The sequence below is a fragment of the Drosophila albomicans genome, chromosome X, assembly GCF_009650485.2.
Source record: "Drosophila albomicans strain 15112-1751.03 chromosome X, ASM965048v2, whole genome shotgun sequence".
NCBI lineage: Eukaryota > Metazoa > Arthropoda > Insecta > Diptera > Drosophilidae > Drosophila > Drosophila albomicans.
The window spans coordinates 30,020,812-30,043,998 of record NC_047627.2 but is presented as its reverse complement, the minus strand read 5'-3'; the positions used below and the strand labels follow the sequence as shown (position 1 = coordinate 30,043,998).

At 38.5% G+C, this 23,187-nt stretch overlaps 3 protein-coding genes and 1 long non-coding RNA gene across 9 annotated transcripts; 2 read left to right on the top strand and 2 right to left on the bottom strand.

The window, feature by feature from the left end:
• Positions 1–1,112: 1,112 nt before the first annotated feature.
• Positions 1,113–10,699, bottom strand: LOC117578154 (protein ROP). Of its 3 annotated transcripts, none has more exons than XM_034263373.2 (8): positions 10,319–10,699; positions 8,050–8,232; positions 7,834–7,989; positions 7,407–7,516; positions 4,245–4,764; positions 3,114–3,352; positions 2,877–3,044; positions 1,113–2,812 (listed from the first exon to the last, which is right to left on the bottom strand). In XM_034263373.2, the coding sequence occupies exons 1-8, from the start codon at positions 10,344–10,346 to the stop codon at positions 2,405–2,407; spliced, it is 1,812 nt and encodes a 603-aa protein (XP_034119264.1). In that variant the 5' UTR covers positions 10,347–10,699; the 3' UTR covers positions 1,113–2,404. The 3 variants fall into 3 exon arrangements, with proteins under 3 accessions (XP_034119264.1, XP_034119265.1, XP_051857819.1); XM_034263374.2 differs by lacking the exon at positions 7,407–7,516 and adding an exon at positions 6,634–6,737; XM_052001859.1 differs by lacking the exons at positions 7,407–7,516; positions 10,319–10,699 and having other exon boundaries at positions 8,050–8,199.
• LOC117578155 (alkaline phosphatase) lies at positions 10,353–19,168 on the bottom strand. 3 transcript variants are annotated; one of them, XM_034263375.2, is made up of 5 exons: positions 18,913–19,168; positions 13,435–14,363; positions 11,771–12,234; positions 11,406–11,710; positions 10,353–11,339 (listed from the first exon to the last, which is right to left on the bottom strand). In XM_034263375.2, the coding sequence occupies exons 2-5, from the start codon at positions 14,308–14,310 to the stop codon at positions 11,206–11,208; spliced, it is 1,779 nt and encodes a 592-aa protein (XP_034119266.1). In that variant the 5' UTR covers positions 14,311–14,363; positions 18,913–19,168; the 3' UTR covers positions 10,353–11,205. The 3 variants fall into 3 exon arrangements, with proteins under 3 accessions (XP_034119266.1, XP_034119268.1, XP_034119267.1); XM_034263377.2 differs by lacking the exon at positions 18,913–19,168 and adding an exon at positions 15,852–15,919; XM_034263376.2 differs by lacking the exon at positions 18,913–19,168 and adding an exon at positions 14,495–14,587.
• On the top strand, positions 14,741–19,192 carry LOC127565015 (uncharacterized). 2 transcript variants are annotated; one of them, XR_007954404.1, is made up of 2 exons: positions 14,741–14,840; positions 19,161–19,192. It is a non-coding gene; the product is annotated as an uncharacterized LOC127565015 (long non-coding RNA). The 2 variants fall into 2 exon arrangements; XR_007954405.1 differs by lacking the exon at positions 14,741–14,840 and adding an exon at positions 16,767–16,883.
• Positions 19,193–19,787: 595 nt separating this feature from the next.
• On the top strand, positions 19,788–22,895 carry LOC117577669 (EF-hand domain-containing family member C2). The gene is made up of 4 exons (XM_034262557.2): positions 19,788–19,945; positions 20,006–20,553; positions 20,824–21,094; positions 21,173–22,895. Exons 1-4 carry the CDS (start codon positions 19,895–19,897, stop codon positions 22,643–22,645), a joined length of 2,343 nt encoding a protein of 780 aa, XP_034118448.2. The 5' UTR covers positions 19,788–19,894; the 3' UTR covers positions 22,646–22,895.
• Positions 22,896–23,187: the final 292 nt, after the last annotated feature.

Genomic DNA, 23,187 nt, shown 5'->3' with positions numbered 1-23,187 from the left:
GCATAGAAAAGAACTCGCACGCACACGCACACATACTTGCAGGTGAAGCACTCGCTGTCCCGCTCACACGCGCATCGGGCGCAATTCGCCAGTGTGATCCTCTTTTTTTCGTTGGCAACTCGGATGTTGTTTGAGTGTGTGCGTGCGAATTGACGCCGCTGTCGCGCCCCCCGTTGGTTGGATTGTGCGGGGGGTGGGTGACTGGATGTTCGTATGTTGTGCGCCACACCAGTGTTGGTAAACGCGTGCTCGCTACGAGTATGTGTGCGTGTGACAGTGCAAGGTGTGACTATCTGTGTGTGTGTGTGTGTGCAATCGGACTAGGCGTCATCTAGAGCTAATGCATACATAGTATATTTTAAGTATTTGCTTTGTTTCATTTTATAATATATATGTAAGTATTATTTACGAGAGAACTTACTTAGCTAAGATTTCAATATAATAAAAGAAAAGGAAGGGCAAAAAAATGCAACAACCAAAAATATGTAGAGATATATATATTTAAATATTTTATTATTATTATTATTATTATTATGATATAGTAAGGATATATATGTATGTATATATAAAAAAAATAACAAGAGCGGAGAAAACTAATAATACATAAGATAGAAGAGAAAGGGAGAAGTGCTATTGCATTCATACATACACATTAATATTGTTGTTGTTGTTGTTGTTCTTGTTGTTGTTGTAGCTGTTGTTGTACTATAGTAAATGCAATTTATCGCTACGTTGCCAATCGCGGAATGCATCTCGCATATATGTGTGTGTGTGTGTATGGCATTCGTATAAGTGTGAAGTATAAGAGTGAATTATAAGGGTAAGTATAAGTATTTTATATGCATGTTTTTTTATATGTATATAGAGCGTTTAGTATATTTTTTTGTTTTGTATAATTACGAGTTTTCCCTCTTCTGTTTTGTTTTGTTTAACAATTGCCTTTCAATTAGTTCAATGACTATTTATTAAACAGATTTAAAGCTTCTTTTTGTTAGTTTTTGAAAAAGTTTTATGTTGCATTTGACTTCGAATACACGTAGTTTAAGTATTGAGTTTCTCAAGTTTTTTCTTTTTTTTCGTTTTTTTTTTTTTTTTTGTGTGGAAGGCGCACAATATTATTGGCTTCAATTGAAAGACATATACCATGTTTTTTTTTTATTTCTTGCAAATTTAAATATTGCTTTTCAAAATGCTAAGCTAATGCTGTTATGCAATTAATTGTGTTTCGTTTAAAGTTGTTTTCTTTTCTTTTCGTTTCATTTTTTTTTTTTTTTGTTAATTTAAAATTCGATTTTCGAATCACAAGTTTTGCCCACGCGACGCGAACCGTTTTTTATATTTTGCGTTGTATCTGAGCTAATGTTAAGTGTCTGTGTATATGAGCGCATTTGTATGTGTGTGTGTCGATCCTTTTCTGTTACTGCATTCGATATATAGAGAATAAACATGCTGTTAACATTAACTGTTAAGTGTTTGTTTGTGTGTGTGTGTGTGTTGAATTTATTTATGTTAATGGTGCAAGATCGCTTTATGAAACTTTGAAAAACTATTTTGCATTTCGACATCGAGAAGCAATTAACATACTGTTAAACTGTTAATGTTAACATACTGTTAAACACACAGTGGCTCTGCAGCCTCTGTTAACAGCTCTGTTAATAAATATTTTTGAATTTTTTTTGTTTTGTTTAACTGAATTTCGCATTTAGCATAACTACATTTGACTAATTTCCTTTCGTTTTTCTTTTTTTTGTGATGTACATAAACAACAAACAGTATATATCTTTATCAATTCTTTTTTTTTTGTTTTTTTCTTGTAATTTTTCCACTTCCGATTTAAAGAGCGGATAAATAAGTTCATTTCGGTAATAACAACGAACTATTTTTGAACTATAAATTAATAAACGAGTTGACACACATAAATAGCTGACAAATCTATATGCACTCATATATAACTAACTATATATACGATATATCGGAGAAGTTGGGCTGACATACATACATCGGACTGTTTATCTAGATATATATATATGAGTGTACATAGTTATTATTGGTTAAGTATGTGTGTGTTTGTATTGTTCTTTTGATCTGTGGGTTAGTTAGTTCAAGAGGTGCGTATATATACTATATATAGAGTCGTCAATAAACCACCTGTGTAGGGTGAGCAATGAACAATAATGGAACAGATCGATACGCTTATAATGAATATCGAACAAAGTACATATATGTATATATATATATATATGTTTATATATATATATCAAATAACAAATTACAGACTGGCTAGATGTAATAAGCATAGTTTTCACTTCCTTCTTTATGTTGTGTGGTTTTTCTTTTTGATTCCGGAAAATTAAGAAGGATTTTGTGTGTGTGTATGTGTTCGGTGTGTTTGTTTTTGGTTTGCTTAATCCTCCTTGGAGAGGCTGCCCAAATCGCTGAGAAAGATTTCAGGCGATAGAACATGCGATGAGCCGACTAGCACCTCCCAGTTGCGCACTGAATTGGTCACCTCGTAGGCGCAACGCATCTCGGACATGCTAACGCCACCGACAATGAAGATGATCAGACGCGGCACATTCTTCACCTGCGTCTGCGCCTTGTCCTTGTGCCAGTGGCCGTAGCGAGCGCTAGTCGGTGCATGGTAATTCGTATTCTGGGCGCGTCCCTCGAGGAATGGAAAGTGTCGCTGATCTAGCTTATCCTCAATGCAATCCTCCATAATGTCCTTGATCACCGGTGTCCAGCGTGACATCTGGTATGTGCTCTCCGTGATGCGCTCCTTTCGTGGCACCGAATAGATCTTCTTGCGTGACTAAAAAAACACAAACTCCATTAGGTTAATCATTCGCAAAATGTCATCACTCAGCTCAACTTACATCGGCAATCACATTGATGCCCAAATAGCTCAGATTGCGCACCATATCCTGATCCTTAGTGGACAGCTGAGCGTGTGTAAATAACTTGGTCAAGTTCTCCTCGGAGATGCCGTTCTTGATCATCACATACAGCGAAATGATGCGCACTTTGTCATAGTTTGACACGTTCTACGCAGAAGGAAGAGTGAATTAATTATAGAGAACTAAGAATTCACTAAACTCTTTCTTTCTATTTACCGCATCCAACAAAATGGGCACAATGTTGCGCATATGATCCTTGATCTTCTCGCCTTCGGCATCGGTGCCCATGGCCAGATCCTGTTCAACGCGACACAGTTTGTCCACATAGTTCTGATACGATTTCATGCAGTCCTCGGCCAAATGCAAATGGGTGGAATACTTGGACAGCTCCTTCTGATACTGCGGCATCTTCTTGATCATCTGCGACAGATCGCGCATCGATGATTTGTCCGCTGCTGCAATCGGATATCGATACATTTGACGATCAACACTTATACATTTATTTTGGTTCTTAGTACGCCTGTGTTGCACTTCCAAGTTCATGTCTTTGATAAGCACTGGTTGAAGTTCATGATATGGTTTGTGTCTTAATCTAACTAGTGTGAATTTATTATTCTTGTTATTATTAAGTAGTAAGAATTGAATTTCTGGTTCATGTCTTCGATAAGCACTGGTTGAAGTTCATGATATGGTTTATGTCTTAATCTAACTAGTCTGAATTTATTATTCTTATTATTATTAAGTAGTAAGAATTGAATTTTCTGGTTCTTGTCTTCGATAAGCACTGGTTGAAGTTCATGATATGGTTTGTGTCTTAATCTAACTAATGTGAATTTTTTGTTCTTATTATTATTATTTAAGAATTGAATTTTCTGGTTCTTGTCTTCGATAAGCACTGGTTGAAGTTCATGCTATGGTTTATGTCTTAATCTAACTAGTCTGAATTTATTATACTTATTATTATTATTTAAGAATTGAATTTTCTGGTTCTTGTCTTCGATTAGCACTGGTTGAAGTACTTGCTATGGTTTGTGTCTTAATATAATTATCTTATAACCCGTGTGTTGCATCTTGGTTCATGTCTTCGATAAGCACTAGTTAAAGTACTTGCTATGGTTTGTGTCTTAATCTAACTAGTGTGAATTTATTATTCTTATTATTATTAAGTAGTAAGAATTGAATTTCCGGTTCATGTCTTCGATAAGCACTGGTTGAAGTCTCAATCTTACTAATGTGAATTTCTAATTTTAAATAAGTAGTAAAACCCTTTCCATTAATCTAATCTATTCTTATTCAATACTCTAACTTACGTCGTATCGTATTACTATGTATGTGAAGCACACTTACTGGAACTCATGCGCTTGGAATCGGTGAATTTCTTCAGATTCTGCGTCACCTGGGTGGAGACGACAGCGATATGCTCGTGTCGCAGTTCGACCCACAAATCATCGTTCTCATCGAGGAGGACCTCCTTGTCGGGTTGATTGGGTCCGGGCGTGTATCGATAGACATCGTTAACAATGGGCAATAAATCATAGGCCATGGCTTGCAATGTGAGCTCGTGCAACAATGGCGAGACGCAATCGAAGCCACGATCCAAGATGAGCAGCTGGGATCGCGCCTTCTCCGGCCCCTCGCCCATGGTTGGCTCATCGGCCTTATAGGCATCCAGTTTCTGCTGCACCGAGGCAGCCAGATCGATGTTGCGATCCCAATCGCTGCGATAGCGCACATTCGGATATTCGCCCAACGTGGCGCAAAGCGTTGCAATCTGCTCGGCAATGCGCTCGATGTGCTTGCCACGGATGGAGGCAAAGGCCGGCGAGTACAAGCATTGGAACGTGTCCGGCGAGTCCAGTGAGAACACCTGCGACAACAAACAAAATGGCGACCATGCGGACCAACCAAATGTGACCGGACAACCGACAGAAAGAGTGCTCACATTAATTCGGGGCGAACTTTTTTGTTCGATTTCGATTAGGGAAATTTATCGAATATCTCGAATGGGGGGATTTTCTTTTTTCTTATTTCAGGGTTGTCTCGGTCATTGGACGGTGCAATATGTATGTATGTGTGTGTGTGTGTGTAAGCGTAAGCTTTTTGCTCTGTCGATAACAGCTATGCAGCAATTTATCGATATACAGCAAGTGCTTGAGCTTGTATGTGCAGTTGTCAGAGCAGTCCAGCAAGCATTGCAGCTCGATCAATTTTAATGTAATACACAATTTGCATTTGCCTGCTGGGCTTCTCCTTCCAGCGTTTGTTAAATGTTATGCGCACGCACACCAATAGCAATAACAAAAAGAGCAAAGAGCAGCATGCATGAATGAAAGAGAAAGCTTGTTTAGAAAAGCGCGTTGTTCCGTTTTCTCCTGCTTAAGGAGATTGTGCGCAAGTGTGGCAACGCCATAGCGCAAGCCAAAATGGCCAGATGGAGTGAAATAGAACGAACACAAGCTAAGCTCAACACGAGAAAACGGAAACACAGCCAAGTTTATGCAAAATGTTCTTGTTGTTAATTTTTTGTTTTTAAATTCAATTAGTAGATTGCACAACTTTGCTTTAAAATATTTATGCATATTATTTTAACCGAATTGCATAAAATTGGCTGTACGCAAGTGTAAATTTGATTGTGTTAGACTGTGTGCATATGTATGTGTGTACTTAACGCTAACGAGTTACAATATATATATATACAGTTAACAGTATGCGAGAGAACACGAAACCAATTGACAATTGTTATACAGTTATAAAAGTTGAATACATAGCATGAGAATAATAATAAATATAATAATCATATTTTGCAGTTAGTTTTGGTTTTTCTTTCTTTTCTTTTGGTTTTTTTTTTTTTGCGCCCTGGAGTTGTACTCGCCGCATCACAACATGACGAATAACGAGTAAGCAACTCGTTGCGAGTTGAACTTAAACGTTCCTGGTCACTTTGTGTCTAGCGAAACGAGTAGCGTTTTTTATTATTGATTTAAGTGCGATTCTCGCTAAGAGATTCCACTGTGTAGTTAATTCATGATTGATGAGGATTAGTCATTTTATTGTATTATTGTTTGATATTAGTGTTATATAGGTTAGGCACGATTTGCTTTTCTGTATACAATTTACATACATTAAATTGAACACTACAAAACAAGTTTAACAAAACTTAAGGAGATCTTGGTTTTGAGACTTAAATTATAGACTCGTTAGAAGAGTATCGTTTCACTAGAGGCTGGACCGCTAACTGGCTGGATGGTAAAACAAAAACAGTGTTGGTAAATACCAGGTTAAAAGTTAACGTTAACGAGTTGCCAGGATCCAGATAGATTGATTGATTGAATTGAATTGTAAGTGTCTCAGGTTATTTACAACAGCAAGTACAACACATATATAGTACATATACATATATTTAAACAGCGAGACAGAGACAGTAAAAGAAATAGAGAGAGCGCGTGTGTGTGACAGAGACAGAGACAGAGACAGTTAATATACACAATACAAAGACTTTGAAGATACAAGTCGAAAGCGATAAATATAATAGAAAGAGACAGAGAGAGAGAGCATTAAGTGCTAAATCGCTCAGATAGAGATGCCTATATTTACTATGTCTTTGTCTCTAGTACGAGAGAGAGAGGGGGTGAGAGAGATAGATATATAGATAGATAAAGGGTTTTTTGTTTTGTATTTTACACGAATATTTTGTAAATATTTGTAGGTTTTTTTTTTTTGGTTTTATTTTTCGCACCTGGCATTCATATGGTAGAAATGCAATATTAATCTCCTTTAGAGTTTTGATCTTTCTTGCAGCGCACGATTTACACAAATCGTTAAACAATTCCTCCGGGCAAACTACAATTATTTATAAATAATATAAAATTTTGCTTATCATTACTACAATTGATGCATGACATTTGATTATCAATAGATGTTATCGTTATGCTTTTTTTTTTTTGGATTTTTTTTTTTTTTTTTTTGCGTTAAGAGTTATACGAAGACTAAACGTAGTCGTAGCACCCATAGTTCAATTCACTGCTTAGTGTCTAAAATCCTGTAAAGTAAACTCATTGAGCGTAAAGTTTTTTTGAGTAAGAAATCGACAGATAGTATATATATAGTTAAAGAGACAAGAGGCATTTCTAGAGATTGGCAGAGCGACAAAGCAATAAAAACAAATAACAAACAAAAACGCAAACGCAAAATCGTACAAAATAAATTATGAATGAATTCGTGGAGGGGTAATGCAAGTGTATTATATCGTTTATCAGTTATTTTAATGTATCGCCCAACATAAACTGTAGTTAGTTGTAAGCACTTAAGAGGACACATCGTTTCACGAAACGATTGGCACAGCTTTTAGTAAAGAGAATGAGTGAGGACACCGGCAACAACGTGTGCCAACAAAGCAACGAGTAACGAGTGGCGAGTAACGAGTAATAAGTGTTTTATATGTGTATCTTGTGACGAAAACTGTCAGAAGTCAGAGTCTGAGGAATGGATTTAATTGCATTGAAACTATACCTGTGCTTCATAGGCTAAAAAGGCAATATTGATCTCTTTGCAGGTGCGCACATATCGCCGACAAATGTCTTTGTGCGATTGCAGCATTTCAAATATGCGCGGAGGTATCGCTACACGTTATTTACACATTCATACGATCAATTATTATTATTTATATATAGAAGAGTAACGGAACAGGTATACGGTATGTATACGAGGGGTGTGCAGAGGTTTTATGGATTGGAGATTGTTTGTTGAATTCATGGAAGAACAAAAAAATAAATACAAGAAATGAAAATCAAATAAAATACAATCGATAACGTATCGATAAAATAGCCAAAAATATACTATATATAACGATTGCAATTTCTTCAATAGACTTTTTTTGTTTTTGTATCGAAAAGAATAGATATAGAATCTTTTGGCCGACTGAACGGCTGACACATACCCTCGGTAAAGAAGACGTGCGCATAGCGATACATCGGACGTGCCGGATTCTCAAAGTCACGAATCAAAGAGCGCACCGATTCATCCGATGGCGTGATCAAATAGATGGCATCCATTGTGGGCAGCGGTTCACGTTTCTTATTGATGTCCTCCACCACTGAAAATGCAAATTGATAATTAATCTTTATCATTCTGTGTGTAACTGTCAACGACTTACAGGTGATGCCCTCGGCACTAATCTCATGCATTTTGGTGCAAGCGGACACCATCCGCATGCCCAGCTTATCCACAACGAGGACACGCCACTCAATGCCACCGGCTCCGGCTGCCTTTGGAGCTGCCGCTGCGCCCGCCTTCTTGGGTGGCGGCGGCTTGTACTTCACCACCTCGTTCATGATCTCTGCAAAGTTGGAATAAAGTTATATATATATTTATTATTATACCATCGGCTGAATAAAAGAAGAAAATTGCATATTTCAGCGAAAAGATTGTCATGCTTTCCGTTATGTAGTTCGTTTAACTGCCCTATTTCCTAATCTATTAACAGATCTTCAAATAAGAAATTTTTCTTTTATACCCTTATAATGTATTTTTATACTGTCGACTGATTAATATGATTAAGCGAAAAGATTGCCCTCAGATTCTATGAAGTAATTACTACAATTACCGGAAATCGTTTCAAAAATATGCTTATTGAAAATTAAATTACCTCAACAATTAGTCAACTTATAAAAACAATATAATATGGATAGATTTTGGTAATCGCATCAAATATGTAATCAAAATGCATATTTTATGCCATAAGAAAGATTAAAAACTCTTTTTGAAATTACTTCGCGACAAATATCTAATTAAAATGTATATTTGATACCAATAGATAGATCAAAAATGATTTAATTTGAAAATTACAGGGTAGCAGTTAGTGTACCCACAACTAATGCTTATGTTCTGTTGCTTCGCATCAAATATCTAATTAAAATTCATATTTTATGCCAATAGAAAGATCAAAAAGTCTTTTAAAATTACTTCGCAACAAATATCAGAATAAAATTCCTATTTTATTCCAATAGCAAGATCACAACGCCTTAATTTGAAAATTACAGGGTAGCTGTTAGTGTACCCACTAGTATTTATTTAAACTGATGTTCTATTATTTATGTTCTGTTACTGTGCAACAAATATTTAATGAAAAGGAATGTTTTATGCCAATAGAAAGATCAAAAATGATTAAATTTCAAAATTACAGGGTAGCTGCTAGTGTACCCACTACTATGCCTTCAAATTGGCACGAAAAATAGTTGGACTCCCCGACCTTAGGTGCGATTTTATCTATAAACCAGAAGATCACATCATGCTAATGGAATTTCAATGTGATGAATAAGAAGAACATTTTTATTAATAAATAATAGTTAAACTAATAGTTTCCTACAGTCAGTGCAACTTTATGGCAATAAATTTGAAAGGGATTGTATTCGTTATTTTAGTAAAATAAATCTGGAAAGCACGACAATCATTAAATATGCAAAAATATGTTTTTAGTAAACACAATAAGATAAATAACTCTTCATGAGATCTATAATTGCTCCCTTAGAAGGGTGAAAGCAACGCTTCGCTTACTGACTTGCATTCCATAGCATACCCTTTGCTAAGTTCGTTTAAAGGGTAGAAGGGGGGGAAACTATGTCATAAGCAGCTAAGACGTTTTGCAATGCGTTGGTGGTGGGGAGGGGGTAAAGAGATGAGGTAAAAGTATTACTCATAAAGCAAAGCGTCGTTCCATAAGCACCGCCTATGAGTCATCCACAAAAACAGCAATAATAATAACAGCGACAGCAGCAGCAGCAGCAACAACAATTACGAAAATAACATCAAAAAAGGGAGACAACAAGAATGCTTGAAATAAGCCGTTTAGTAAATGGCGTTGCCTGATTGATTTTATTTTTGATCAGCGATTATACTGCAAATTGCGAACGCTTGCCAAGAGAGATAAATGAATTCCACATCTACTAAACAGGCAGCGCTTATCCTGCGGCAAAGGTCACCGTCTCAGCCCACACACACACACACACATACACACAGAAGCCACCTACACCATGAAGAAGCGTTGGCGTTTTTGGCTCTGCTGCGCGTCGGCGTCGCTTGGGTGGGAGCTTGTATGTGTGTGTTGGAAAAATCGATGGACACCGTGTGGGGCTGCTGCTACTGCTTATTTGATAAGAATATGCAAATGCAGACCTTTTTTTTTTTTGTTGTATTTTTTTTGCATATCAACTTGACTCTGTACAATAGGATTTCAATACATATGTATGTGTGTCATAGTGAATTTAAATGGGGCGTCATGTTTATCACAACCTTGTCCATAGCTATGTTTGAGTATGTATGTATGGGTATGTGTCTATGGCTGTGTGAGTGTGTTAGTCACAACAGAATTAGAGAAGGCAGCAAATAAAAATAACTCCAATTAGAACACTTGTCATTGCACTTACTCTGGCCAACCAACATTTTCAACGCCATTTTCGCTGCTGCTTTTTTGTCACTCTGGCTTTCAGCCCTTTGCAAACTTAATTCGTTTCCTTTCTTATTTTATTTTATTTCCTTTTTTTCGTGTATTTTCTATGCGACCGTCGCACACGCAACACTCAAACAAACACTTTAACAAAATAATGAACACTGCTAATTTTTTCACCCACTTTCCGAAAGATAAAACGAAAAAAAAAGAATAACTCGGCACCAAACGTCAGCGAAAACGCGGCTCTAATATGCAAACTCTTTATAGGAAATCAATGCGTATTTTGTTCTTGTTTTTATTTAATTTTTTTTGTTACAATTGCACTTTTAACAATCTAGCAGGCAGAACTTCACAACAAACAGCGTGACCGCAAACTGAATTACTAAAATATACCGCCATATACCAACATGCAGAAGCCTGATGGCTTACCAACTGGTCACACTACATATGGGTTTTTGGTATATTAAGCAAAACGCATATAAAAAGGCGCGGTATTTTAAATAGCTTATTGTTTTAGCATTTTAAAAACTCTAAACGCAGTATATAACAATTTGTTCTATCAATTATTTTTACGACACAAAATTAAAAATCAATTGCTACGAAATTAACAATATATACAGACATTCATTTTTTTCGCAAGTTCAATTGTTCAATAATGTCAATATCTGGCAACGCCCCGGTCTACTGGTTGGCAACGCCAAACAACAAGAGCGCTATTTTTAAATATCTCTAACGCTCATTGGCTATTTATTTTGCGCTTATTACTAAAAAACAAAAAAAAAAAACACTAAGTTATCACAATATGTAAATAAGATGAAAAAGGTATATATATAAATCCAAGGCAACATTATGCGAGATTTAAAGCTACAACGGCATCAGCTCTGCCAGGGATTCGGCAATTGTGCTATCACGGAAGCGTCCAATGCGCAGGGCATAGGAAATGACATGGGCCACATAACTTTGCTCGTGCACGCCATGAAACAGATACGACATGGCACCTGCAAGCAGAATATAAATAGATTAATTCGATATTCAATTGAAAGCAATTAATCAATGGAGTTTACCTCGAGCATGTATCGTCACATCAGAGCCGCCATGAAGATTCTCATTGGTGTTGATCGCCGCCTGTTGCGTGTACTCCCAATCTGTGGTATCGGTAAGCGCTGGATTCTTACGCTGCATTCGCTCGGCATCCACCTGGAAGCCCTCATAGCTGGTGCCATACGTCAGCGTCGTATACGGCGTGCCCTCGGTTTTCGATGTGCCCGCCATGCCCAAAATATCTGCTCCCCGATCCGGATGCCCGTTAATGGTCAAACTGTGCGCATGATCAGCGGTCACAATCAGCAGCGTCTCATCCAGCTGATCTCTGTTTAAGGTAAGTAAGTAATCGAAAATATATAATAACAACAATCGCCAGCTAACTTACTTCTTTTTGAGATACGCTTGAACCGCTTGAACAGCTTCGTTGAGGGCAATCACCTCGCTCAGTGCTTTGCGGGCATTGCCACGATGATGCGCCTGATCGATCATTCCCGCCTCCACCACTAGCAAATATCCCTTGTCACTGTTGCCCAACACCTCCAATGCTCTGATCGTCATGTTGCTCAGCGATGGCATCCCAGCATCGCTCTGATCTCGCTCATGATCGTACTTCAGATGACCGTTGGCAAAGATCCCCAACACATAGTCCGTATTCTGGGCATCCAATTGCCGCAGTTCGCCATTGTTCTGGACCACAGCATGCGAGACGCCTTGATCGGCTTTGTAGTCTGTCCAGTCCTTGATGAGATTACGGCCATCGGTCGAGTGACCTGCCCACGTGTCCAGCGGATCGCTGGCCGAGTCGGTGACATTCGAGACAAGCATCTGACGACCGCCGCCCATAATGACCTGCGAAGTAAGTGAGCGGAGGGAGTTGTTAATAAAGTACGCATTAAAGCTTTTAAATATGGATGGGAAGTGATTCTCGATCAGAGTGACGATTGTGACGATAACAGACAAGTTAAACAGCACTGTTATTTAAGATGCGATTAAAAGGTTTAACATACGACTGTAAAGAAAATGTTACAAGTAATGTTTATTGAAATTTGCGAAGATCTGCGAATGTTAAGCTTTGTGTACACATCAATGGTGATGTCCTAAAAATTTTGTTACAATCGGACAATAAAGAAGTATTTAAAAATAAACAAATTAGCAAGCTAAGTTCTACAGCACTATTAATTAACATGCGACTTAAAGGTTTAACATACGACTGTTAACTCAATGTTACAAGTTCTGTTAATAGCAATTTGTGAAATTCTGATGACGTTTTATAAATTTGCATTACAATCGGAAAAAATAAACAATTTAGCAAGAAACAGGGTGAAAGTTTAGCAGAACTGTTAACTAACATGCGACTTAAAAGTATAACATACGACTGTAAAGTCAATGTTATAGGTTATGTTAAATGCAATTTACGAAGATCTGTGAATGTTTGCTTTTAGTAGCATTAGAAGTATTACCATTTAGAAGTATTTGAAGTATAGCCAGTTAAGTTTAACGGCACTGTTAAATAACATGCCACTAAAAGGATTAACATACGACAGTAAAGTCAATGTTAGAAGGTCTGTTAATTACAATTTACGATGATTTTTGAATGTAAGCTTTTCATTTTATAAAATTTCGGACAATAGACGTAGAAGTATGTCAAAACAAACAATTTAGCAAGGCACTAGCTAACTTTAACAGCACTGTTAATGAACATGAGACCAAAAGTCTTAACATTCGACTGTAAAGTCAAATGCTACAAGTTCTGTTGAATGCAATTTAGGAATTTCTGTAATAGACGTGGAAGTATTTGAACAAACAATTTAGCAAGGTGCAAGACGAAAGTTCAACAGCACTGTTAATTAACATACGACCAAAAGTCATAACATTCGACTGTGAAATCAATGTTACGAGTTCTGTTAATTCAAATTTAAGAAGACCTGTCAGTTTTCAATAGCATTAAAAGTAACAACACTGTTAATTAACTTGCCACTAAGAGGTTTAACCTTCGACTGTAAAGTCAAAGAAGTTCTCTAGCTTTGTTTTTACTCACTAGAAACTTACATTGATCTGTCGCCCTGTTGCATGCTGCACCAGCTGCCTGCCGATGTCCAGGCAACCCTGCTGCAGGGCCTCCGATGGCATTGTGGCCTCGCTCTCCCAGCGACGATCGGCGACGTGAGCGTACAAAGCGGCTGGCGTTGCGTGCGTGACACGAGTTGTGGTCACGAATCCTGTGCGCATGCCATCGACTTGGGCCCAGTTGAGTATCGTCTGGACATGATTCTTCTCGTTGAGCGAGGCAGTACAATTGGCAAGCGGAACATTTGCATCGACGCCGCCTGTTTCATAGTTAACCTTGACGCCGCCAAATAGCGCTGTGGCTGTGGAGAAGCTATCGGGGACCTGTTTGTCGGCACAGTACGTCTTCAGGAGTCCCATGTGCGGAAAACGTTCCCAGCTGAGCAAACCTTCCTCCTTGTAGCGATAGATGCGAGCTGCGGTCACTGTGTTGGGTCCCATGCCATCGCCGACAAAGAGCACAACATTCTTGGCCCGTCGGCGATTGAGTTCACGATTTAAAGCGAGCCTCAGTTCATCGATTCCCCGATCGTACCAAACTTGTTGCTGTTCCGGGAGTTTGACGTGCCAATAGGCAACGGTTTCCATGTCGCTGACATCGCCAGCGAATTCGTAGTGGACGAGAAAGCCAATGCACATGGCAATCATGAGGACCGAGGAGAAACTCACTGCAATGATGAACACCTTCGATTTGAAGACATTCTTTTGATCCGGCTGGGTTTTGGACCGAGGTGTTCCGCCATTCGAGGCGGCGAAATTGTGCGTGGAATCCAAGCTATCCAGCTGCACCTCGATCAGTCCCACATCGCTCAGCTTGCTGTGATCCGTGTTGTTGCTGTTGGTGGCTGTTGATGACATCGCTGACTGATGATTGGGCTGCCTCTATGATGATTTTATGATGCCAGGCAAAGCTGTAAAAGTCACGATATATGATGCATGATAATAATTGATATTGTGTCTCGTACTCTAGTTATCAGCTACATGTGCAATCTCAGCTAGCAGATAAAGCGTTTTTACTCTCTCTTCCACACACTCTTCCTACCTCTTTCGCTCTGATCTAAACTGCGAACTGGACTGTCGGGTGCAATTAATTGTGGGGTAGCTTTTAAATAGCCAAATCGCAATTCGATTACACTGCAAACGAGGCTGATGAACCACGTCACGACGACGACGACGACGACGACAAACAATCAACCAAATAGACAACAAATCGCAAAACAATCGTGAACCCCTTTCGATGCGATTGAGAGATCGTTGAGTGCCGACTGCTGGAGTGGATTTACTTGCCTTTTCATTGCGGGGCCGTGTGCTTTTCTCGTCTACCATTATTGGCAGACATTTTCATTGATGCACTAACCCCAAAGCGGGCATAACGAAGCAGACAACACGTATGTAACAAGAGGAAGTAGAAGGAAAAATCACACCTCATTTTTGTTAAAGTAGCATAATCTAATACTTGGACAAAATTAGTTAATACCATATAATCTAATAATTAATTACTCTTCGTTTGTAAAAGTCTTTCGTCTTGCTATCCTCAAAATTTCATTACAATCCGATTATTATTTAAAAGATAAAGCACAAGTATAGCAAAATTTATTAATTCTATATAATATATTACTAAGTTACTCTTCAATTTTAAAAGTCTTTCTTCTTGTTATCCTTAAAATTTCATTACAATCGGAATATTTGTTAAAGTGAAAAACAAATATACCAAAATTCGTGAATAGTATACAATCTAATACTTGCTTAGTCTTCATTTCATAGCACACTTTAGTCTTGATATCCTCAAAATTTCCTTCACTTTTTAAAAGTTTTAAGCCTCGTTATCCTCAAAATTGCATTACAATCGGAAGATTAAAGATTTAAAGATCAACGTAAACAAATACAATTTAATACTTGGAAACTTTTCATTTTTCACCTTGTTATTCCCAAATTTCATGACAATCGGAATATGAAAGCTAAAGCACAAATATACCAAAATTATTTAGTACTATATAATCTAATATTAATACTGCATACTATACAATCTAATACTTCGGTATCCTTTATTTCAAAGCACACTTCAATGAAAGTCTTTCAACGTGTTATCCTCAAAATTTCATTACAATCAGAATATTACAAATTCTGTTAAGCCACAAATATACCAAAATGAGTTTGTACTATATAATTATCTATTTATATACTAAACTAAAACTTAAAAAAATGAAGTAATCTTCAAGAATTGCAATTGAATTGCATCAATATTTCCCCTACACACACTTATTTATCAGTTATAAGACATAACCCATTCCATAACCATATCTAATCTTAATATCCTAACTAATCTCTGATCTTTGAATTCCCAAAAACTCCCCACTATACTTTGCACTTATTATTTACGAGCTGTATGGCGAACTCACAAATAAAGATCTTATAGAGGATCAATTCTCTTCGATTTTTGTGAAATACCCTTCAAATTTTCTGAAGCTGAGCGACTCGGATGGCGAAGAAACGGCATCTGAGTCGTCGTCAAGTTGTTCGGACACGTTTTAAATGGCATAGACGTTGTTCTTGGGGCCGATAAGGTTTATTGTGACGACCATAATAATAATGTGGGATATTGTTAGTAGGGGCTATTTATGGCCACTTCAAGTTTTTGGCTACGTTAAGAATTTTGCGTGCAGAATGATCGAAGTTCCAATGTTCTTGTATATATATATATATATTTACAATCGGTTAGCTAGATTGTCTTGATGATTTGATTCATATCATATTGATGTGTCATCCTTTATTTTTCTTTTTCCCATACAGTTGAAAGTTAAAAAAGTTGAAAAACAATTGTTTGATTGAGTCTGACGCAAATCGTGGTGCTCTTTAGCGATAGATGGATGGCTGAGATATGGCTAAAGATAGTCCCATATAATTACTAAAATAGATTACGAGTTCCCCACTTGTGGAACACACACACACACATTTCATCATAATTAGCACTTGAATGATGCAAGACTTTTTTGTTTGGTTTTATAAAGAAATGAAATGGAAAATAAAAAATGAAGCCAGTGAAGCGTTTTGCGTTTATAAGGTCACAATTTAGTGGGAAATATCTCAGCAGCGGTTATTTATCAGACACAAAGAGTGTATACATAGAGTATATAGAGTTACCTGGCTGGGCCTCCAATAAACCATATACGTATAATCTAAATAAAGCATTCTATAGATTACGCGAACCTGAGAAAACTATGTTGACTTTGAATGTGCAGACAAAAGAATAACAATGAGGCAAAAGGGCTCTGCTCGACTAGCAAATACTCGTATGCTGCAATTACAGTAAACACAGCAAACGTATAAAAACGATATCAAAAATCAACAAAAACAATTAACTCGCAAATACGCTACAAATAAACAAACAACAATAATAACGACCGGCACTTATACGGCAAGGAATGTGAAACGTAAGCCTAAGCATTAAAGTATAAGACTGCCAAGCTACGATCAAATACAATTGAACTGAAACTTATACCGCAGGCTATGTGAAAAGTATAAGACTCGAAGTTAAGAGCCTAAGCGTAAAAGTATAAGACTGTCAGCAAATGTAATAGAATTGAAGCTTATACCACAGGGAATGTAAAAAGTATAAGAAAGTGAAAATCTAAGAGCCTAAGCTGTCAAGAAACGTAAAAGTATAAGACTGCCAAGCTACGATCAAATACAATTGAACTAAAACTTATACCGCAGGCAATGTGAAAAGTATAAGACTCAAAGCTAAGATCCCATAAGCTGCTAAGAAACGTAAAAGTATAAGACCGCGAGCTTCGATCAAATACAATAGAACTAGAAACATAAGCCGCAAGGAATGTGAAAGGTATAAGACTTAAAGTTAAGCCTAAACTACCACTCATTGCAATATTATAAGACTGCCAGCTACGATCGAATGCAATAGAACTAGAAGCGTAGTCAGCAGGGAATGTGAAAAGTATAAGACTACCAGCCAAGGATCTTATACAAAGCAGCTGACAAAGGAGCTGACACTTATACTACATGTTTAACACTAGCCAATGCAACAACCCAAATCTTCTACTTCACACAGTTAAAAGTGATTTAATTAAATCTGCTTTGTGTTTGCTTTTATCTTCGATAGTTTGGTAATATTGAACTTTCCAGGTGGCCAACTAATAAAATGAATTAATTTGCAAAACTTTTGGAAAAGCACTTGCTCTGCATTAATTTCCGTTGCCATTTGTTTTAATTGCAGAATGTGTGGGAGTGGCAAACAAATACACACACACACACACATACACATACATATGTGTGTAGCAATTGTCATGTTCAAGTGGTGTATAAGTATTATTTAGCTAACGGGCATGTCCAGACTAATTGATTTATAACAGAAACACTACGAAAGAAAAACATGATGAGAGCATCGCAATGGAAAGATGGAAGAGTCAAAAGTGTTTCCCCCTCTCCCCCACTGCTCACACCATCCCGATTGTGTTTTATTCGTAGACAATATACAAGTTTTCTTCCAGTCCCGTCATGTGTAGACACAAGATGCGAAAAGACTTACTCACTTCGTTTTGCCGTATATGCGGAACTGATTATCTACAAGACTCGTCGAGTATAAATTCTTGCCAAAGGGAAATTTAAATTTCCCTCGGCTGCGCTGGCGGAATTTGTACTCGACGTTTCTTGTAGAAAATATGCGGTGCAGCTCTTGCCGAAAATCTGTGCTTAGATTCTAGTGCGTAGTTCGGAATATGCAAAATAAAAATACGCTCAAAAATATATGCAGTAAATAAAATGTTTATTATACTTGAAATTAAATTTATTAAAACTAATACAATGAGTACTTAAATTTATATATAATATTATCTAAACAGTTTTACTTATAACTAAATAATATAATAGCTAAAAGAAAAAATTAATTTATTTCGCCGTTTTCAATATTCTTCGCCCTGAACAATGCCTTGTAGTTTCTATTTTTATCATCCAACGTAGCTCTTTCGTGGTCCTCAAAACTGTAAATATAAATACAAATACAAATATATTTTTTAATTTAAATCAGATTAGAATAGTAGTTTAATAATATTAACAACTTACCTCTGATTGTTTTATAAAAGACGCGTAGGAAAAAATCAACTTTCTCGTACAGCACTCACAAAACAAATGACAAATGATACACAAAATTGCACATGTTCGAGAAAAGTAGGCGTTAGGGAAATTACGCGTTGCGCTAAGAGGGCGCGTACACCAGACTCAATGCAAGAAGCATTCTACAAGACGATTCATCTAACGATCTGCATAAAATTCTTGCAGTCTCGGTCTTGGCATGACACGAAACACAATTGGGATCTTTCATCAACAAGCTTTTCCCTTCTCTCCTGCAGCTCTCGCTCAGCTGTGAAGAGAACAGCTGGGTGGGGAGGGGGGTGAAACAGTTTTGTAGCCATGTGAAGTCTCTTGAGCATAAACAATTCCACTTACTTGACATTGGCTTCCAAATAGGCACTTGATGGTGTTGTGTTTGTATAAATATTTACAATACACTATTATGAATGTGTTTTTGTTGTAAACAATTTCACCAATTCCTTTTAATTCATTGTTGTTTTTTTTTTTGCTTTTTGCTTTTGTTTCACAAATGTTTATAAAAATAGCATTCGCGAAAGTTTCCACTAATATAGTGTATAATATTTATATATTTTTAAATTGAAATGAATCTCGTTTGATTTCAGCTTTTTTGAATTAAACAACAATAACAAAAGGCGCAGCACAAATTCGACCGTTCACAACGCACGTTTTTACCGTTTTGCGAATCAAAATAATGCAAAGGAAAGCAAGAAAACTAACCAACAATGACGCAACACCGAAATTCGCATACTCTTTTCAACGTTCTCGCCACGCCACGTTGTGTGAGCTTCAATGCAATTGATGAAGTGATTTAAATAATATACCGATTACACACTGCTATTATTGTGTACTTGTGCACTTGCTGTTTCATGTGTTTTAATTAAATAATTCAATTTGCCATCGCGCGAGCACTGTGTATTAGTTAATAAGCTTTACACTTTCCCTTCAAACTGACCAGATGCAAAAACAAAAACACTTGCCAACAACACGCGAGACGACCGCGAGAGCAGCAAGCGTGAGAGAGAGAGAGCATGCGCTTAATGCGATAACATTGTTCGCACAGCTGGCACAACAGCATTTTAGCTGTTAACAGCGACGCTGTTGGCTGCTCAACTGTTAAGCACAATAGCGATAACAATGCTATCGATAAATATGCAAGCGCGCGAATGTTGACATTTTGAATCATCGACAGCGTAGGCTTAGCAAAATGTGGAATAATACTAAGCACAGGCTTAGTATGTTAAGTCGCACGAACTAGTAGTCACTTTTAAAATATAATACACAATTGTAAAAAAGCATAATACAGCTTATATACATAAAATAAATTAAATTATTCAAGATGTTGCGCATACCAGGCATGCCCCTTTTGCCGGGCACACTCTTTCGCGATGTAAGTAAAACCACGAAATTTGCATTGAGAGGCAAAGTTACCAATCTAAGTGTAATGCAGGTTAATAAAGTGTACTATCCGAAATCGCAATCGTTACTCAATTTCCGAGGCATACCCATGCTGAGCGATCGGCTACAGTCGACGCCCGTGGATCCAGCTGGTGTTGTTGTCGATATTAGCTGTCCGCCGGCCCAAGCCCAGGCACTATATCCGCCACGGACGGGTCCACGGCTGCCGCCGTGGCTGGCCTACGACAAGAAGGTGCTCAGCTTTAAGGCGTACTTCAAGCAAACGCTGCAGGAGAACTTCCATGCCCCCTATATGGTGCGCAACGTGAACATCTATTACTATCTGGAGGATGGCACGCTCGATATACACGAACCCAAGGTGGAAAATTCGGGTATTGTACAGGGTTGTGTGCTGCATCGCCAGCGGGTGCCAAAGCCCCCGCCATGTGACAATGAATTTATCTCCATTGTCGATCTGAATGTGGACAAGACGGTGCAGATATTTGATCGCAACTATCACATCTACGATTGTGATCAATTCACGCGCAGATTCCTCAACAAGCACGGCATTGTGGTGTCCGATCCAGTGTCACCGGCCATGTAAGTGTAGCTATACCCCTTGTCCTTTATGAATGAAATGTAAAATGCAGAGGACTAATTCTTTCATCTTCATCGTCGATCAGCATCAAAGCTTTTGATCTAACAGCTTTAATACCTTTCTCCCATTCCAATTACTGATCAGCATCAATGCTTTTGATCTAACATTTGAATAGCTTTATCATAACTTGTAATGTTAATTACTGTTAATCTCCAGCTCTCTTACTTCTTATATTTATCCCTGTGATTAATCCTGCGTTGCTTCTTCTTTAGTGACCCTGCGGAAGCTGTACGCAAGCGGGGACAGGCAAGGGCCAGTGCACCACCCGAGAAACGTCATCCGTTTGCGCAGTTCCTGAAGTACGACCGTCAGATATTGAAATTCCAGGCCTACTGGGATGATCGCACTGACATGGGGGATGTGCGCAAGCTGGAGATTTGCTACTACCTCGCCGATGATACCATCGAGGTGAAGGAGGCTCACATACGTAACTCCGGTCGGGATGGGCCTAGCACGTTCCTCAAGCGTGGACGTTTGCAGCGGGTGAGTGGGCCATATTATCATCCCTTCCTTTCTTTCGATAAGAGAGTAAATTACCTTTTCCTTCACGTTTCACGCTAGGAATTCGATGGCATGTTTCTGCCGGGTCAACAGACGCCGGTGACGCTCTTGAATGTACTGGGATCGTCGCGCAATGTGCGCTACTGTGTCGATCCCCTCAATTTGGGCAACAAGGAGATACTATATTACAGTCAGCGGGATCTGCAAATAGGCAGCGTACTCAATATCTACGGACGTGCTGTGGTCATCACGGACATGGATCCATTTACGCGGCAATACTATCGCGATCACTATGGCATCGAGCAGTTTACGCCATTGCCACAGCCAACGAGATCGGACGTTTGTGCGCCGTACGACAAATCGGGTCGCATGTTACCGCCCTACAATGGCTGGGGCAGCTACGAAGATTCCGCCGGCAATTGCATGTCGATTGTGATAAAACGTCCCAAAACGGACTTTAGGAAATTCATCAAATTCGATCGTTATGTGCTGCGCTTTGGGGCCAAAATGTTGTCCACCATACGCGAGAATTGCGAACGCATCTTTGTCATCAGCTATTTCCTTAGCGATGACACCATGCAGGTGCAGGAGGTGGCGGTCCGCAATTCGGGTTTCCTTGGCGGTGAGTTCATGAAGCGCACTCGCGTTTTAATACCCGGCCAGGAGAAATTCTCGTGCAAGCAGCCGTTGTATTATCGGCCATGTAATTTCTATATTGGCGGCACCATGTCCATCAAGGATTTCATCTTTCATCTGGTATCGGCCGATGAGTTTACGCTCATGTACATGGAACATCATCCCGATCAGTTTGCACACACCAACATCGATCTGATACTGGAGAAAGTGCGCAAGGTGCTCGAGACACGGATGTCGGACTTTGTGTCCAGCTGTGTGCCCGAGTGCACTGATCTCGACCAGAAGTTGGAACAGCGTGCCATCTTCATATCCTTCGAGAGTCTCAAGGGTGCTCTGGTCGCACTCATGGGTACAACGATCAGTGATCACGAGATTATCACAATTTGCCGGCACTTTTCCGGTGAACAGGCGCCACCGAATGCTTGTTCGCGGGATAAAGTTCGAGCTGCCGCTCATCTGGAGATCAAACGTTCGCTGTGGAACGGTCGAGAGGAGCTGATGGAGCATTTCCATCACATTAATCCCACGAATAAACCATTTATGCCCGAGTCACAGGTGCGATCGACGCTGCGAGGTTTTCGTATGCCATTCACGTTGGAACTGATCGATAACATTTTGTCGGTTCTGAATCGCAACGATTGCGATGACATTGAGGTCTGTGATCTGATGAACTTTATCGATGTCTCGTGCTTCAAGGGCTGCGATATGCCGCCCATCAATTACGCCTTCGAGCTGTGCCCCAAGTTACCCTTCCAGTACAAGGGACGTGTCATTGATTTCGGTTGTCTCCTGAAGGCTCTCAATTTGCCCATCAACATAGCGACAACGCCAGTGCAACCCGCTATTGTGACGGGAGATGCTAGGATATTGCCACCCAACGAGTCAGACAACTGTTGAATGATCCTCCTCGTTCTCCGTCCACTGCTTCGTGGCATTTTAAATTTTGTTTTGCATTTTAACGCTGTTTGTAAACGTTCCGTAGTTAGATCGAAATTTCTTGTACCAAGATAACGTTGTAGAACACACTCCACTCAAGATTTAAGATAACGACGATTACCAACACAAGAAATGGCATCTATATTCAGTAGACTTTTCATAAGAAACAACAAAATCATCTCATCGTGTTTTAAAAATAAATTACTATTAAAACAAATACATATATACGTAGAGTACAATTGTTATCAATAACTTTTCATGTACAAGAAGGTTGTCAAAGTTATCATGCAGTAGATTTTTCATAAGAAAAACATATCACTATCAAAACAAATATACAAGTATGTATGTAAAATAATATTGTAAGCAATATATTTTTATGGAATGAAATTTTTGTCAAGGTTATCGGATATAATTGCACTCTGATGTGGACTAGTACAAGGTTGTCTTGGAGGAATAGAGTCGTTAAATTTCCCTCTGGTCAGGCATAATTATTGGATTCCAGA